This window comes from Tenrec ecaudatus, chromosome 3 (genome assembly GCF_050624435.1).
Source record: "Tenrec ecaudatus isolate mTenEca1 chromosome 3, mTenEca1.hap1, whole genome shotgun sequence".
Taxonomy (NCBI): Eukaryota; Metazoa; Chordata; class Mammalia; order Afrosoricida; family Tenrecidae; genus Tenrec; species Tenrec ecaudatus.
The window spans coordinates 114,855,543-114,873,590 of NC_134532.1; the positions used below are offsets into that span (position 1 = coordinate 114,855,543).

Here is an 18,048-nt window from a genome sequence, read left to right on the forward strand (position 1 = left end):
GCGTGTGGATTTAAGTAGTCATTCCTGGGCAAATCAAGCCAAAAGACCACCATTCAAAATAAAATACATGCCAGGAAATTCCAAATGAAAATCTTCATGAACAGAACGCTAGACTTGCAATACAATTTAGAAATAAAATGCTCATAAAGTTTGAGCTTTCTCATTCATTTTAATCCAAAATATTGTTGTTATCTGCCAAAAATAGATGTGTCAAATATGTTTAATGGTTAAAATACCTTTCTTCTCCATTTTCTCTTTCACCTTCTTTTCTTCTCCTCCTCTGTTTCTCTGTTCTTTGGCACCAGGAGGCATGGTTGCTGTCGCTGTGGGCTGCATTACTTTTGTAGAAAGTGTAGCATTAGCTTGTAGTTGAGTATCAGAGGGAAATGGGACTTGTTTCACTGAAAGAGAAAGTGTCATTTATATCACATCAACAAAAAAATGAAATATACAGAAAAGTAAAGCAGACACAAGAACTCAGTTTAATAGAACTCACTGTATATAATTAGTAAATCTCTACTGTCAGAGATCATAGAAAGGCTGCGAGATATCATACCTATTTTCACCATTACTGGGGTCACGGAAAATGCACAACTCCCATTTGATCACCAACCTGCGATCTCAATGTCAAGCTGATTTAAACTGCAATGTCTGGATAGCAATGGTGCTTTATAATGACGTCATCTACAACTCTTCCTCTCAGGAGTAGATTGTAGTCACTGCCCCTTTTTGAGATGATCAACCTAAGCTATAGAGGTTAAACCCTTGGCCAATCAAACAATGAGTAGGGAGATTTTAAGTGTTTTGCCTGGGCAGTTTCTATCCAGAGACTCCTCTCACAGTTCAAGGATGGCACGTTTTTTACTCAGGCTTTCTTTTATATTGAATTATCAACAGGGAAGACCCTTTTAAAAAGTAAAAAACAAACCCAAAGCATTTGTTCATTTAGGTTAAAGTTTACATAGCGAATTGGTTTCTAATTCAATAATTTCACTCACTCACTGCTAGCTAATAGATTCCTTGAGTCTTGTTGCTTTTCCTCTACTTTCTTAAATGCCTACTCACATGACATCAGCCAAACTCAGGTGTAGAACTAGACAACAGATTAGAATGGAGAATATAATCTTTATGAACTGTTCTTAGATGCCACTGAGCCTTACAAGAGAAGTGGGCAATGGAGGAAACTACAGCCAGGAGCAGACAGAGCACAATCGTTGGACCTAACGTCTCAATGTTAAAAACCTACGTCTTGGAAAACTCTGATTCCAAGACAGATGGATCGCTAATGAACACTGACAAAGACCTTCCTCCCGTGTCAACAGACAGTCTAAAGAGCCTTCCCCTACGTCTCGTACTGTGAATTTGAACGCCCAGCCCTTTAAAGTGTGAGAGAATAGTTTTCTGTTTGTTAAAGCAATTACTTAGGGTATTTCTGTTATAGCAGCACTGGATAACTAAGACATTGAACTAGAAGGGATTTTCTACATCATAATCAAGTATTTTACTATGTACTACTTAAAAATCCTAACAGAGCTATCATCAACAAATCAGCTAAAATGATGATTATCTGCTGTCTCGGGCAACTTAAAATAAGCCTGGTCTGGGCTACATTCTTTACATCTATAAGACTCAGTTTCCTCTTATATAAAACAAGATGTTAATATAAATCCATTATAGAAGATAAAGTAAATAATGCATCTAAAGTAATTACCAGTTTCCAAAACACAGCAGATATTAATAAATGTTAATTAACTATCTACTAATCTTTCAGTAGGCACACTAATAATCAAGCTCATGTACAATACAACTCTTAACAGCACTGGGGCTGGAACTAGAGCACTCCTACTGTGTGAGTTCAGGCAACATCACTGGCCTTTCGTGGATCTCTTTTGTCAAGGAACAGAACTATGATTACTGGGTAGAAAGAACAAGAAACCAAGTACAATACCGAACTTGATAAACTTTCAACAAATGACATAATAATTGTTAAAAATCATAACAATTCATAATTTCTATATTTAATCACCTCCATTTAGAATTTCAGCCTGAATTAGCTCTTGTTTCAATACTTCAATTTCTTCCTTCAATTTTTCATTTTCAACTCGAAGTTTCTTCTCCTCTCTCAGAGTTCTCTGCAAAACTGAGATCAACAATTCCAGTTAAGATTTATATGTTTTTTAAAATGTTTCTTAAGAATAAAAATTGAAAAGAATATAGCTAGTAACAAATGCTGGGCAAGTTCTTTTATGACAATTTAGTTTTGATTAAGACAACTTAATGACTAATAAAGACAGAAAAGAAATTGGTTTTAGTAGGTGAGTTTTGTTACAGAAATAATTTTTCTAACTTCTGAAAAGATGCTTGTCAATATCAGACTGGCACCTTTTCATCATTGTAGCTTTTTCATCATTACCATCAAGGACGGTTATACATTGTTAAATACTTAGCTCAAAGTAAAATAAATAATGAAACAATAAAATAATCATTACATATTAATTCATCCAATCTCCTAAAAAACCTAATTTTTTGACTTATTAATAACAGTAATGGAGAATTATTTTCATCTTCCTTAGTTATTTCCTTTTAAAAGACATAGAATAATCAATTATTTATAATGTCTCATGTGTTGATGTAGTCAGATTTAATGAGTAAAATAACTCAAAGATTTGCCCAGGATATGTGTGGCAAAGGTGAACAGTAGAATTGACAAAAATATAACAAAAGAGCATTGATGCATTGGAGTAGGTAGTGCTCTGCAGGTGGGATTTTAGTACATCCCATATGAATTTAGAACAGGCTTCATTCATTGATTAGGCAAGTTGAGGGATGACATCAAAGACGACATACATGAAGTAAAAGGCCGTTGAAACAAGGACAGACAAAATGGAGCTCAGAAAAAGCTCGGAAACTCTTGAACAAAAATTATCAGAACTAAAATGAAGAAATGATGAAAGTAAAAAGGCTGAACAAAAGAGTTTACAGAATAACTTGAGCACACAAATATGACAATGAAAGGTACAAAGACCTCAAGTCAGAAAATCAAATGGAAAAAACCTTCCTTATTATTTCTCAAAGCTGAAAGAACTTAAGGGGGGGGAGAGACAAAGCTTGAGGTATAATATTGAGGGGTTCTAAGAATAAAATATGGAAAAATATAAAAGAAGAAAATGGAAGGAATACAGAGTCACTGTACCAAAATAAATGACCAATATTCAACCATTTCAAGGAGTAGTATATGATCAAGAGTCTGAGCTGCACTGGGGGTAGGTGGGGAAGGAGGGAGGATGGGACAACGAAGAACACCTAGTGAAATATTTCGACAAACAGTATATAAGTATGTCAAGAAATTTGGAAGATACCAGGCCAGCTAACTGGAAAAGATTCATATTCATTCCCATTATAAAGAAACGTATCTCACAGAAAGCTGAAAATCACACCAATATCATACCCAAATAAAACTGAAAATAATGGAAGGTTTAGAGCAGTAAACTGGCAGAGAGGTATCAGAAATTGAAACTGAATTTCCAAAGAGAACGTGGAAGAGGAAATATTGCTGATTTGAGAGGCTTTGGCTGACGTCAGAAACAACTCAAACAATATTTACCTGTGTTTTATTGATCATGCAGGGGCCACTAAGGAATGTGTATCACAACAAATAATTGCTAACATTATAAAGATTAGGAATTCCAGAATACTGAATTGTGCTCATGCAGAACCTGTACACAGATCTTTAAAGAAGTCCTATATTCGTATTATACTTAAAATATTAAAGGAATAAAAAACGTACCAACAAGACAATTTAAGAATAACCTTAATGATAAACAGATTTGCTTTTGTTCTCTTAGTACTTAAGTTTAATGAAAGTATCTCCTTAGAAAATGTTACATTTTCTTACTTGCTTTCTCCTTAAGAAGAGCAACTTGCTGCTTCAGATATTCAATAATTTGATCTGCCTCGGCTCCCTTCTGTTCCAGTCTCTGAAGAACAGCATTATTGGTTGCCATCTTTGCCAAGAATCGGCAGAAAATCCTAAAATTAAAACAAAGGTGATAAGTTACATGGTAGAAAGAATACATTTATCACTGTGAAAATAGCAGTCTAATAATAAATATTTTCTATCATATCAGTACGTAAGACAAAGGCCAAAGTCTCAAAGGTTAAGTGGATTACTTTCTACACCTGCTTGAAAGCAGAGATACAGTTCTGCACTGTTTTAAATGCAGAAATATGGGAAACAGAAGTTATTTCCCAGCCTCCCCCCCCTTAATGTATGCCAAACCTAAGGTGCTGTTTGCAAGCACATGGTCAGTGACTACACACTTGGAGGTCAACTGCTTAAAGGTTGTCTACCTGAAGGTTGTCAGCCATCTAAGACAACCAGGCCCTGCTGTCTGCCCTAATCTAAGTAGGGCTCCCTTCTGATGAGGATAATTGATTGCTTCTATAGAGGGAGATGTAATCAACTGCTGATCACTTTAACGCAGCATAGCTATTAGGGGAGAATCTGTGGGAATATTTAAAGCAGGATAAAGTACTTGGACTTTACCTCTAACTTACCAAAGTGGAGGCTTTCCTACCGTGGAATACTAGCTTTCCAGATTCCCTTTTATAAGTTAGGGAATATAGTCCTCCTCATATTTCCCTCACTGTTAGTTTCCCACACAGATATGATGCTAGTTAACCAGTTTGTTGGAAAATTTCCACACACACACACACACACACACACACACACACACACACACACACACAAGCTCTAGAATATTATATACTCCTGACACAGGAACAATAGGGAATAAAATAATTACATTAAAATATAATTATGACACAGATGCTACAAAGAAAAGAACTATTAAAATGGTTCATTATATGAAGTTTTATATATTGGATAACCATAGTTTTCTCAGGTCCAAGTTACAAGGGGATACATGAATTAGGTGAAGGAAATTGAAAATCACACACACTGACGTTACGTCAATTCTGATGCATAGCAGCCATGTAAGAGGAGAACGGCTCCACGGGAATCCCAAAGCTATAAATCTTCAGAGAAGCAAAAGGAAAAGGAAAAGTTGGTGGTTCAAAGCCAGCAGCTGCTGTACAAAATGAGGTTTTCTGTTATGAATACTGACAAATCCTCGGGAAGCCTATTTAGGGTTTTCATGAGTGAAAATGGCTTACTAGGAATAAGTCAAAAGAAAAAGGAGGGTTTAAGTAGTTAGTGGGAAAATGCCATGTTTCTTTTAAATTCATTTTCCCACAAACTTCTTACCCACAGACAAAAACATGTAGTTGTGGTTAGGTGCCCTAGAGTCAGTTTGACTCACAGCGACTGTAAGTACCTTGGCTGTGCCATCCTCACAATAGTCCCTGTGCTAGGGCCCACTGTTAACGCCACTGAGTCAGTCCATCATGAGAGCCTTCTTTTTCATTGCCCCTCTATTTTACCAAGCACCAGCGACTGGTCTCTCTGGACATGTTCAGAGTATGCAAGACAAAGTCTCACCATCTTTGCCTCTAATGAGCACGCTGGCCATATTTCTTCCAAGACAGACTCATTTGTGCTTTTGGTAGTCCAGTCGATAGTACTCTCATTACTCATCACCGGGACCAAAATTCAAGCACACATATTGTGCTTCAGTCTTTCTTATTCAATGTCCAATTTTCACATGTTATGAGGCAACTGAAAATACTCTGGCTTGGGTCAGGCACATCTTAGTCCTCAGAGTAACAGCCTTGCTTCTCAAAGGCCTTGTTCAAGATTCACCCAATGCAACACGTCTTTGGCTCTTGACTGTTGTGTCAACGAACACTGATTGTGAATCTAACTAAGACAGAATCCCTGACAACTTCAACCTCTTCTCCATTTAGTATGCGGTTACCTATTGGTCTAGTTGTGAGGATTTTGGTCTTTTTTATACTGAGCTGTATCCCATACTGCTGGCTGCCATTGAGAACTTCATCATAAAGTGCTGTAAGACCTCATTTTAAAGAAACAAGGTTGTGTCGTCTGCATATTGCAGGGTGTTAAGCCTTCTTCCAGACCTAATCCCAAGTTCTTCATATGATCCAGCTTCTCTGATTTCCTTCACATAGAGATTGAGTACTTGTGATGAGGGGATACAGTCATGCTACATACTCTTGCTGATTTTAACCTATGTAGTATGTCCTTGTCCTGTTCACACAAATGCCTCTTGATCCAGGTACAAGTTCCACATGAGCACAATGAAGGGTTTTGGAAGTCCCGTTCTTCCCCAAGCTAACCTTAGGATATTATGATCTACATACTCCAGAACCTTCACATTGCCAATAAAGCACAAGGGAACATTTTGCAGATATTCTCTGCTTTCAGCCAAGATCTTTCTGACATCAGCAAAGACATCCCTTGATCCACATCTTCTGAATTTGGCCTAAGCCTCTGGCAGCTCCCTGTCAATGTACTGCTGCAACTCTTCTTGGATGATTTTCTGCAAAATTTTACTGATTTGTGATTTTCAGAGTTTGAGCATCTGCTGGGTTCCTTTGGAATGAGTACAAATATGGGCCTCTCCCGGTCAGTTGGCTGTCTTCCAAACTTCCTGGCAAAGACGAGTGAGTGCTTCCAGTGCTTCTTCAGCCTTCTGAAACACTTCCGTGGGTGTTCCACCCATTCCTGGAGTCTTGTTTGGGCCAATATATTCAGCGTACCTTGAACTTCTTCCTTCAGCACTTGAAGGAAGAACTTGGTTCTTGCTCAATGCAATCTTCTGAAATGTTGACTAGTTCTTTACGGTACAGTGACTCTATTCGTTTCCTCCCACCCCCACTCCACATGAAAGTTTATTAAAAGTTAATCCAGACATCACAGCATTCTATAGTCAAATCGTATCAAGCACTATTACACAACTGCTACCAAAAATCATTTCCAAAATTTTTCTTTCTTTTTGAATTCCTTGATACTAATTCCCCCTTATCCTCTCAACTGTTCCACCATACCCCTCAGCTCATAAGGGCTTCTATTATTAGTCTTCAATGTAGTAAATCTGTTCTTGAAACTCACTGGAGTGAGACTCAAGGTCATATTTTGGCTCGTGTAGACTTGCTTTTTTTTTGTTCGCACCTTCAACCTGAACTGACATACAAGTAATTGATGGTTAGTTCCAGTCAGCCACAGGCCTGACATTAAGACATCACTCAGTATCTAATCAAATTTATTTGCTATTTTTAAATGAATCAGTTTAAAATATGTTTAAGTTTACGGGGTATCCAAAAGTTCATGGAAAAATTCTATTATCTTAATTTCCCACAGACTCCTTAAAGCTTCCTTGTACTGTCAGTTCTAATGAAAACTAATCAAGTCATATACTCATTTTTTACTGCATTATTTGTATGACACTCAAGTATTAAAACTAAGTACAATAAATATTTTAAGCTCAAGTAGGTACACATGCACATATACAGGCTAAGTAAGGCATAAGGCAGAGGGCTTAAAAAACTCATATAACATTATTTCCCATGAACTTTCTGAAACCCTCCTGTATACAAGTGGCCAAGAAATGGGTATGGAGACAGAGGATTCATTTTTAGCTGTTTGACATATTTCAAAAGAAAAATAACCACCATTTTACAAGAATTTAATTTGGTCCTTTTTTCCCTTAACTGTCATTATAGAAATATAATGTTTTAATTCAACAAAATTTTGTTGAGCATGTGGCATTACATATATTTCAGACAATGTGGTAGGCACTGCACAACCATAATTAAGAAAGTGTCCATTTGAAAGCTGTTTACAATCTGGAGTAGAAATAAGGTGGGAATGAAATTCTGGGAACTGGAGAGCTATAGGAGCACGTCAGAGCAGTAACGTTCAAATCTGGCGGGGGGGGGGGGGGGGTGGAGAGATGTGGGTGGAGAGATGTGGGGAAAAGGAAGCCAAAGAACAGGGAAGCCTTCTGAGTGTAAACGACAATATCTTAGAAGCTAAGACATGAGAAAGAACAGGCAGGACATGTTCTATATGTAGATCAAAATGGGTAAAGAAGAAAGTGGAAAGAAGACAGGGTCAAATTCAAGGAAACCATTATGATTTTAAGCAGAAAGTTATGGGACTAGGTTTTCAATTAACAAAGATGACTGGCTATAAAGTGGAAACAAGGGTGAGTCAGGGAAAAGAAGGCAAAATAAAGTGAATTCTCAAGGGTTAGTTTAGAAGCATTGAGATGTCTGAAAATTGAGGTACATAGAACTGAGATTAGGGGAAGATGGTATAGATTCAGAGAGGAAAGATAATGAATATGAAAATATTTAGTTTCAAGCATCCACAGTAATTAGAAATTCTAATAAATCAGAATTGACTTTATGGCAATAGTCTGATTTTGGGTAATAACATACGTATTAAAAAATCAAGCAGGAATTCATTAACTATTACTTGTGGAACTATTATAGCCTTTCAAAATATGAGTTCTAAGCAGGAATTAAAAAATAAAAGTTTTGACATGCAAGTTCTGGAGCTATTAATTAAAACGGTTCTCCTTCGTCAAGCTACCACAAGAAACTATTTAGCTAATCTAAAAAGTTAAGAACAATCTAGTAATATCATATCATACTTTTTGAAGTCTAATTTCCTAAATGAAGTACTATTAGCAAGCATTCCAATAAAATCACTTTAAATTATTTCAGGTTTTAATTGCCCTTACCCTCCTACAGATGGCGTGTCACAGTGTGGGATAAGTACGGGGCAGCTAACCACAGAGTAAGCAGCTAAAACCCATCAGCAGGTACCACAGAGAAAAAGGAGGATCTCGGCTCCCATAAAGATTTAGTCTGAAACCCTAAGGAGTCATTCTACTCTGTCCGATTGGTCACTCTGAGTCAAAACCAAATCAGGGACAGTGAGCTTTACTCCTGTTATTCACTCTTGATTTCCTTTCTGCCATCATTTGTTTTCGTTTTCTTATTCTCGAAGTACATCTTAAACAATGGACCAGAAGATCTTACTAATTACAATAGCATACAGTTTTGAGCACTTTTACTACATGCTACATACCATGCTGTTTGCTGTGTGTTGATTCCTATTAACACAGTGGCTGCAGCAGTGGGCTTACGCATAGCAAGAGCTATGAGAGCAGAACATAACTGGGCAATATTTTATTCTGTTGCACATAGGTCTCTAGGATTTGGACCTAACTCAAGAGCTGCTAAAAAAATACAATCTCCTTTAATCCTCAAAACTCTGAGTCCTGGTGTTATATTATTAACCACATTTAAGAGAGAAAGCTATTGAGGCTGCCTATCAAACAACTTGTCCTGTGTGAAATACTACTGGTTAATAAAATCTGCCTCTACCTGACGCAAAAGTACATTTCTTTAACCTAAAGGACACTGATTACAATAATTGTGAACTACCAATCATCAGACTACTTCACCTAGTGGCTTTAAAATCCATACCTTTTTTTTTTAGAGACAACTGGAATACCTTTAAAATGTATAATTCTTAATTAAATCTTTTTTACATATATTCCAAAAGACTGAAAAATCAAATAACCAATATGCTCAATTGTGTGCAATATCTTATTTTTTCCGGTTCTGATGTTTTAGATACGAGACCCCAATCTCAAATATAATGTCAGGAGCACATTTATTAAGTCTTAAAGGGGCAAAGACAACACAAAGACAGACACACCATACACCATCCAGATGAGGGAGGCCCTCAGCACGAGGTCAAAATGTCATCCAAGGGTTTGTTGGGATACAAAGCTTTAATAAGGGCATGGAGGGAGCAAAAGAACTGTCACAAAGGCATGATGGGTGGCAGATCAATACATTACAGTTGCAGGTGGGACTACAGAATCAGGAATGGGACCATGTTTGTATATAACACATACATTGTTAGACGGGCTAACAAGATTGGTCCAGGGCCCTCTGTCCAAGGCAGTCAGGGTGAGACTGGTGGGACATGACTCATGACTATGTGATTCCTGTATGGTCCCCATTAAGGTGACCTCCACCAAGTACACACTCAGGAAAGCCTCTAAGAGACTGCCCCTCCTTATGTTGTTTGGTGGAGAAAGGTGGAGGTAGTTTGCCTCCTCAGGCACTCAGCCTAAGGGCAAGATTATCTACATATTTGGTCATGGATTTGGAAGAGTTCAGTGGAGGAGGGCAAGATTATCCACATCCTTGGTGACTGATGTGAAAGAGTTCGGTGGAGGCATCATCTATGCAGTGTCTCTGCAAATGGAAAGGGATCACTGCCATCCACAGCCTTCTGCAAACCGCAGTGGTCAGAATTGAAGCTCTAATATACCTCAAGGTAATTTTATCAACAGTTCTTGATTTTGTACCATTTACCATGCAGGGTAAAGAACAAAAATAAACATAGTATTTGTACTCCTTGAATTTAGACTATGAGAAATTGACAGTAACTTAAAAGAAAAACTTCCCTATACGATCGCTGAAGACAAAAGGGTGCATTAGCAAAAATGGTGAAGAAATCTGATGGTGCCCGGCTATCAAAAGATATAGTGTCTGGGGTCTTAAAGGTTCGAAGATAAACAAGTGGCCAACTAGTTCAGAAGCAACAAAGCCCACATGGAAGAAACACACCAGCCTATATGACCACAAGCTGTCGAAGGGACCAGGTATCAAACATCAAGGAACAAAAAACCATATCATTGTAAACGAAGGTGAGTGCAGAGTGGAGACTCAAAGCCCATTGGTAACCCACCAGACAGCCCCTTACCGAAGGGTTGTGGGGAGGAGACTAGCCAGTCAGGGTGCAATGTAGTGACAATGAAACATTCAACTTTCCTCTAATTCTTAAATGCTTCCTCCGTCAGTCCCCCACTATCATGATCCCAATTCTACCTTACAAATCTGGCTAGACCAGAGGATGTACACTGGTACAGATAGGAACTGGAAACAGGAAATCCAGGACAGATGTCCCCTTCATGACCAGTGGTGAGAGTGGCGATACCTGGAGGGTGGAAGGAGAGTGGGGTGGAAAGGGGGAACCAATTACAAGAATCTACATATAACCTCCTCCCTGGGGGATGGACAACAAAAATGTGGGTGAAGGGTGACATCGGGCAGTGTAAGATATGACAAAATAAAAATAATAGTTTGTAAATTATCAAGGGTTCATGAGGGGGAAAATGAGGAGCGGATACCAAGGGCTCAAGTAGAAAGCAAATGTTTTGAGAATGATGGCAACAAATGTACAAATATGCTTGACACAATGTATATACGTATGGATTGTAATGAGTTGTATGAGCCCCCAATAAAATTTTTTAAAAAGAAAAAGAATACGGGGGGGGGTTAAGAAAAAAAAACAAACTTTAAACGTGAAGCTATGTTCTGCGAGACTCAGATTGTTGGTAACAACACTATTCGCCATTTAGACAAATCTTTTACTATTTAAACCACAGCACACGTTGCTCCTGGGAAGTACTTACTGCTCCATCATTATTTAAAGTTTTACAATGAATGCAAACCAGAATTCAATCGTCACACAGGGCCTTTCCTGGGAGACCGATCGGTTTGATCCTCCCACCTTTAGGTTAGCAGAGAAATGCATACCCATTGCGTCATACTGGGCGTTCAGTAAAAATGTCATTAAATGAACTCTCGGTCCCACCTCAAGTTCTGAAATGAGATGTTCACAGGAAAGAAAACAGGCTTGTAAACAATCTTTCCCCGTAGCACCCTTTCCCTCGGACACCGCATCTAACTTTCAAACTCGGCTGCCCCAGAAAGTTCCAAGGGATGCCCTCCTTCCTCACTCCGATTGTGCTGCGGAGAGCAGATTTCCCATTAGCCCGGGTACAGCTTGTTCTCTCCCCCCAGGGGTGACTAATGGGACACAGTCGCTTATGGTCACAATCCACCTCCTCTCTCCTTTCTAGGGACGGCACTCACATGAAGCGATGGACCACAGACTCCAGATGGCCTCGGTCTCTCCTCGCTGCTACAGCCTCTTCCCACAGGAAGGCAAGGAGGAAAGACCCAAAGGGCTGTCCTCCTCAAGTGCCTGAGCGACGCACACATTAAACTCCAAATTCTGTCGCCCGATTCGTCTCTACCGAGTTGTAAACCAACCACATCACACTCTCCATCGCCCACTACTACACCCAGGACAGCCCTTGTCATTTCTCTTCAGCTGTTCCATTTTGTTGCCGTTCAGGCGGGCGACAGGGTGCCGGAAGTCGGGGACTTTCGTGAGGCTTCGTCGCGGAGCTGTGAAGTCAACGATCACTGCCGGGCTGAGCGTTGGTGCAGGGCGGGGTCGAGCAGCGTGGGAACTGTCAGTGGCGGAGCCGGGCTCAGTGCGTGGGCCAGGTTCTGAGCCAACTGGCACAGGCGACTTCGTTTTCCGGCCCGGCGCCGTCTGAACGCGCCCACAGCAGCGGGAGTGCTCACTCTGGGCGAAGGTCCCTAAGTGCAGAGACTGGTGCACCAAGCAGAAACCGCCGCGCCAGAGCAGCAGTAGTGGTCGGGTCCGGGTAGAAGCTTTATTCCTCTGGTCCGCCTGCCAGCATCCCCAGATTCAGAGGCAGGTACTCGGCTATCCTAGTTTTCTGTCACAGGGGGTGTGGCTAATGAGAAATACAGTTACTTGAGGGCCAGGGACTTCCTGTCCGTCATGCTCAAGGTGAGAACCACGCAAGGCTGTGAAACTACTGCTGTGCGCCTTCTTCATCCCATCTACCACTCTCCTCTCCCTTATCTCCCGTTTACTTTGGTCCTCCCAGTGCTGTAGACAACTTACCGAAAGGGAACACTAAAGGACTGATTCAAAGGAAGCTCTTCAAACTACTGCTTCAAAGTGAACACTGAACTACCTGCTTGAAGCCTGTAAAAGTAGAGGTCCGGCCTTGCAGATGCTACCCTTCCATTGCTCATCAGTTGATCACCTTGCACTGTCTTGCTTTGCTTAGTTGTTTCTGGTTTGCAAAGTTTTGTCAGTTTCGAATTCCACTGTGCAGTGGGAGGAAGTGAACAAATAGAAGGAAGTTACCTTAGGATTGTCAGTGGTTGATTTCTAAGGCCTCTCATTCCTGTTTATCTCTTCCCCCAAAAGTCGACCTTTTTGAGGGAAGATTATATGAAATAGATTCATTAGGGATATGCTGGTTTGAGGAAGTAGATCACAAGACCTTTGTTCCCAGGGGATTGTGGGAGAATTCAACCTCTAGCCTTTTGGTTAGTAACCTAGTTAGCTTATTATGCTGTTGGATGAATTCATATTCAAGTCCAGCCACCTATATTGATGTTTATTCCCAACCTAACCTCTCACTTCAGCTGCTCCCTCACCCCCATCCCATAAGCTTTCTTCCATTCACCAAGCGTGTCATCTGTCAGTATGTCTGTGTCTGTGCATTTTGAGGCAAGCCTTTGTATGTGCACAGATATGAGGTAGTTGAAACCGAATACTGCACTAGTCAATGCTAATGTAGTGCTTTGTTCTTATTCATTTGGTTCTTTTGGTTCTTGTTTTTATAAATAATAAGCCATCAAATCCATTGACATCAAGTTGATTCCTATTCTTGGCAACCTGGTAAGGACGGAGTAAAACTTCCCCACAGAATATCCAAGGGTGTATGTAAATCTTTATGAAAGCAGACTGTCTCATTTTTCTTCCTCAGAGTGGCTAGTGAGTTCAAACTACCGAACTTATTAGCAACAGAGTGCTTTAGACACCATGCCACCAAGTCTCCTCTCTACATAATAGGGGCATATAATTGCAATTCGATTTATATGCCATAGTAGGATTGCATAATAAAATGTTCATTGTTCCATCCAGTCATAGCTTTGAAAACCCTGTGGAGCATACACAAGGTCGCCTGGGTTGGAATCAACTTGAAGACAGTTAACAACATAATAACTTACACCACCTGCTGCAAACTCCATTTGTCCCCAAAAGCTGGAATAATTATTATCACAAATTTTTTGTTTTCATATTGGTTGCTCTTATATTTCTAAATAATAGCTATAAACTCTGCTTCTTTACACTTCAAATTTTGAAAACATATTTGATTCCTTATATGATTTAAGGAGAAACTTGTGAATCAACCTTTTGTTCTGCTTCCCCTGAAATCACATCCACCCCACTTTCTCTTAGCTGAAACTTGACTTCTACCTTATTAAGGTTGTCCATATTTCTATTTGTTATGGATTAATAGTGATGCCTAAAAGTACGTGTTAAGTCAGTGTGATTTTACTTTGATTTAGAGCTAGTTTCTTAATTTCTGTGCTTTCCCATTATACAACTCAGGGGAGCTGTTCACTCTGTAGTTCCTGAAAGTAGGCAGATCCCTCAAATTCTACACATGGAACATCTATGTATAAACTAAATTGTTGAGAGGCTTAAAGATGATTGCATATGTAACGCATATTGAAAATGCAATGCTCTTTCATTTCCTTTTTATGCCGTTGAAGATCTTTAGAATTGACTTGGAACTTAACATTTATGCTTGTGTTCTTTTCTACTTTGATATTATCATAGAACTTTTTAGCTTGGCTATTTTTTACTGTGTTCACATTGTTATTTCCTTCCAAGCTGAATTTTATTAATCGTGTTTAAGTGATAGAACAATCATGTTTATGGTGATAAAAACTGGTTTGATGTTTGGTTGATTGCTTATAAAGTTCTTCATTTTTTCCCCACATAGGTAGTTCTAGAAGATTTGGGACTGAAAATGTTTCCCTTGAAGGATGCTGAAATGGGTGCCTTCACCTTCTTTGCCTCAGCCTTGCCACATGATGTTTGTGGAAGCAATGGACTTCCTCTCACACCAAATTCCATTAAAATTTTAGGACGCTTTCAAATCCTTAAGACCATTACCCACCCCAGACTGTGCCAGTATGTGGATATTTCTAGGGGAAAACATGGTGAGTTTTTTCATTGTTGTTGCTTGTTTGTATTTCTTATCTTGTATTATCTACTTAGATAATATTAACTTAGTTATTATTAACTTAGAAACATAGTAAAAATATAAAAGAAATCTGTCTATACTTGCAATCACTTATGCCTTGCCTTTCACTCTGTCACTTGACCATTTATTTGTAAATCTGCCAGGTAAAATCCAGACTTCCTACCCAAGTATTGCAAGCAAGATCCATCATGATCTAGTCTCTCCTGACCTGTCGAGGTGTATTTCTTATTCATTCTGTTGCTTTCACCACTTACACAACCACTTGTTTTCTTGACTATCAAATAGCCTATCTTTTATCCTTTAGTACTTTCTCCCCGGGATCAAACTCTGCCTTCCTGTTACTCCTTCCCAAGTAAACCTCTGCTCTGCTTTCATTCAAACCTCACTTTCCATGACACTTCCTGTTGAGTTTTTCTCAAATCTGAGCTACTATTATTTTCTATTTAGTATATCAAGGATTTTAAGTTCTTGAGGCTAAGGATGAAATGATCTTTTGCATTTAATCTCAGAAGCAATACTGGATCTGGCACACAGAAGACCCTCAATAAATGTTTGTTAAGTGAACGTGTATCTGAATCTATGAACGACTACATCTGAGGGCTTAATGTTTTACAGATCTGAGAATCGTTTCACAATGATTTTTGTAAGTTTCATTCCAGCCAAAATTATTTAAAATGCCTTTCAGTGAAATGTATTTAAAATTTATAATAGAAAATAATGTTGAGATATAAAAGATATACCATCAGTGAAGATGTATGCTATATAATTACAGATATTGAACTGTTATTTTTCCTATGAAGATGGCACTTTGAAAAGTGAGTTAAATACACTCAAGAATAAAACAAGCATGCTGTATTTTGTTCTGTTGGAACATATGTTAAACTATGCTTGCAAGTATTCTGCATCACTGCTTTTGAAAAGAATTAGTCTGAGAATAGTATTTTCTTAGTTTCAGTAAAAAGAACATTTTGTCATATTATTATCCCCCCCAAACCAAACTCCCTGACACTGAGTCAATTGATTCACATCAACCTTACAGGGTATGGTCGAACTGCCCCTTTGAGTTTCCAAGAAGAGTAGAAGGCCCCATCTTTCTCTCATGGAACAGCTTGTGGTTTTGAACTGTTGGCCTTGCAGATTGCCGTCCAACACATATTCATTATACCACCAGGGCGGGCTGGCTTTCGTTCGTTCTTTCTTTCTTTTCTTCTTTCTTTAGAAGTGGTGAGGTTAAACAATAGTAATATAAAGATAAAAATACAATGAGTAAGACAAAAGGACTACTATCAATATTTTAAAATCCTGGGAAGAAGTTTTTGGTATAGAACAAGTAAGAGATCCTTGCACCTAGAACAAATTCAGGTTGGGTTTCGAGGGAGGTCAACTAACCCACGATCAAGTTTGATCCAGCATAGTCAGGATTGCAGTGACCTATATTTGAGAGTAAAGCTGTTCCAGACCATTGCGTGTGGTTAGAGGGGATCTGTCAGCACCTTAATCTGAGTAGATGTCCTGCAGATGGATTTTGGGCCCTCCACAGCCTTCTATAAATTGGGTGTTCAAAATTTTAGCTTTGATACTTTTCCCTTCATCATATTTGATGTTTATTATTGTCATCATTGGATCACACAGTCTGTGTTTCTTCTGTGTGGGCTTCATTGACTCCTTGCTTAGATTCCTGCTTGTTTTAATGTAAGTCTTTAAGATCCCAGACACTAGAGCTTTTGAGAGCCAGGCACCATGTGCTTTCTTCACCACACTTTGCTGTATGTAACACCCTTATCTTCAGTTGTCATTTCATGCAGGTGTGTATTGAGCAGGGCATGTTATCAAGCTACTTGTTCTTGGATTGGGGCCAGAGGTCAGTACCACCGAAGCTCTGAGGCCTAGATCAGATATCCCTTAATACGACTAGAAAGAGTGTGACTGTGTCCTATGAATCGTGCAGTATTTGTAAATATAAGGGATTCGCATGGAGGAAAGTTTAGTTCTTTTCTAAAACGCAGTTATTGCTAGACAACGTGCTGTCTTTCCAAAGCCTGGACCATGTGTAACCACCACGCCACCAGGGTTCGTTTATTATAATTAATATTTATTGAGTGTTTGTTATATCCCAGCAGTATTCAAATGCTGGTATGCTTTGTTAGCTTAATCCTCATACCATTACTAAGATATAGGAACTATTATTCTTATTTTGTAGATAAGAAAATTGAGCACAAAGCAATTAAGTAACTCATATTTTGTCATTTTTCTGGAATCTTTGGAAAGCTTCTGTAAATCTGTGACAGTGGAAATGTATTATTTTCTTGCTAATTAGAGCTCTTCATTGTCTTGACCCTTACTTCCCATGTGGGACTCTGTCCCATACACGGAAGCTTCAAAAATTTTGTAGAGAAATGTCATTAAAAGATTATGGAAGATATGTTCATTGGAAAATGCTATTATCTTTCATTTTGAAAAAAAAATATTATTAATTGTAAGTTAATATATATTATTCCATAGCTCCATCACGTCAAGCAGAATTGTACAATTGCTACCACAGTCAATTTCCCAACATTCTTTTTCTTCCTGGACTCCTTGACATTCATCTCCCTGTTACTCCCCCAAAACACTCTGCCTCCCCTCCCCCAAACCTTCATTTTACTTGCTGTCTCTATAGGTTCATCAGTCCTGGGTTTTATATACTGAAAAACAGAAAAACATGTAACAATTTCAGGAGAGTGACCCAGAATGACATAATACTTCTGAGACAAACCCTAAAATGAACAAACCAAAACAAAACAAAAATACAGAAAATGTTGAAAACCAAATCTTTGTATTTCATGTTCAATGAACTTTTTGAAGCTTCTGCATACACACATGCTGTTAGGAGGCATAATGAGAGACGTGACATAGGGTCATAAAAAAGGTGATTCTCCTACAGATAATACAAAAGCTTGATTTTTTTTCATACATGCACACACTCTATACATATAGATATACCGATAAATAGACGTAAAGAAGTATGCGTTATTCTAGTGCAATCTTACTGTACAAGATTGCCTTTGATCAATCCAGTCAACAAATAGTAGTAAATGCCTATCAAGTTGGGCCTAACTTTTCAAGGAAAACCATGAATAGAGTCACAGTGAGATTCTTAAGG

General features: G+C 38.8%; 2 protein-coding genes across 5 annotated transcripts in view; one reads left to right on the forward strand and one right to left on the reverse strand.

Annotated features, from left to right (window-relative positions):
- Positions 1-12,030, reverse strand: part of AIMP1 (aminoacyl tRNA synthetase complex interacting multifunctional protein 1) — a 29,320-nt gene extending 17,290 nt beyond the window's left edge. Inside the window, exons 1-4 of one of the 2 annotated variants that reach the window (XM_075543959.1) lie at positions 11,890-12,030; positions 3,896-4,029; positions 2,027-2,140; positions 237-401 (exon numbers count right to left, since the gene is read on the reverse strand). In XM_075543959.1, the coding sequence (XP_075400074.1) occupies positions 237-401; positions 2,027-2,140; positions 3,896-4,029; positions 11,890-11,891 (415 nt within the window). In that variant the 5' untranslated portion in view covers positions 11,892-12,030. Of the gene's footprint in view, positions 1-236; positions 402-2,026; positions 2,141-3,895; positions 4,030-11,889 lie in introns of those variants that run through there. The other variant, XM_075543958.1, reaches the window with a different exon arrangement.
- A 193-nt stretch (positions 12,031-12,223) lies between these two features.
- Positions 12,224-18,048, forward strand: part of TBCK (TBC1 domain containing kinase) — a 197,263-nt gene continuing 191,438 nt past the window's right edge. Inside the window, exons 1-2 of one of the 3 annotated variants that reach the window (XM_075543954.1) lie at positions 12,224-12,622; positions 14,643-14,862. In XM_075543954.1, coding sequence (XP_075400069.1) covers positions 12,614-12,622; positions 14,643-14,862 — 229 coding nt within the window. In that variant the 5' untranslated portion in view covers positions 12,224-12,613. The remainder of the gene's footprint in view (positions 12,623-14,642; positions 14,863-18,048) is intronic. The other 2 variants (XM_075543957.1, XM_075543955.1) reach the window with 2 other exon arrangements.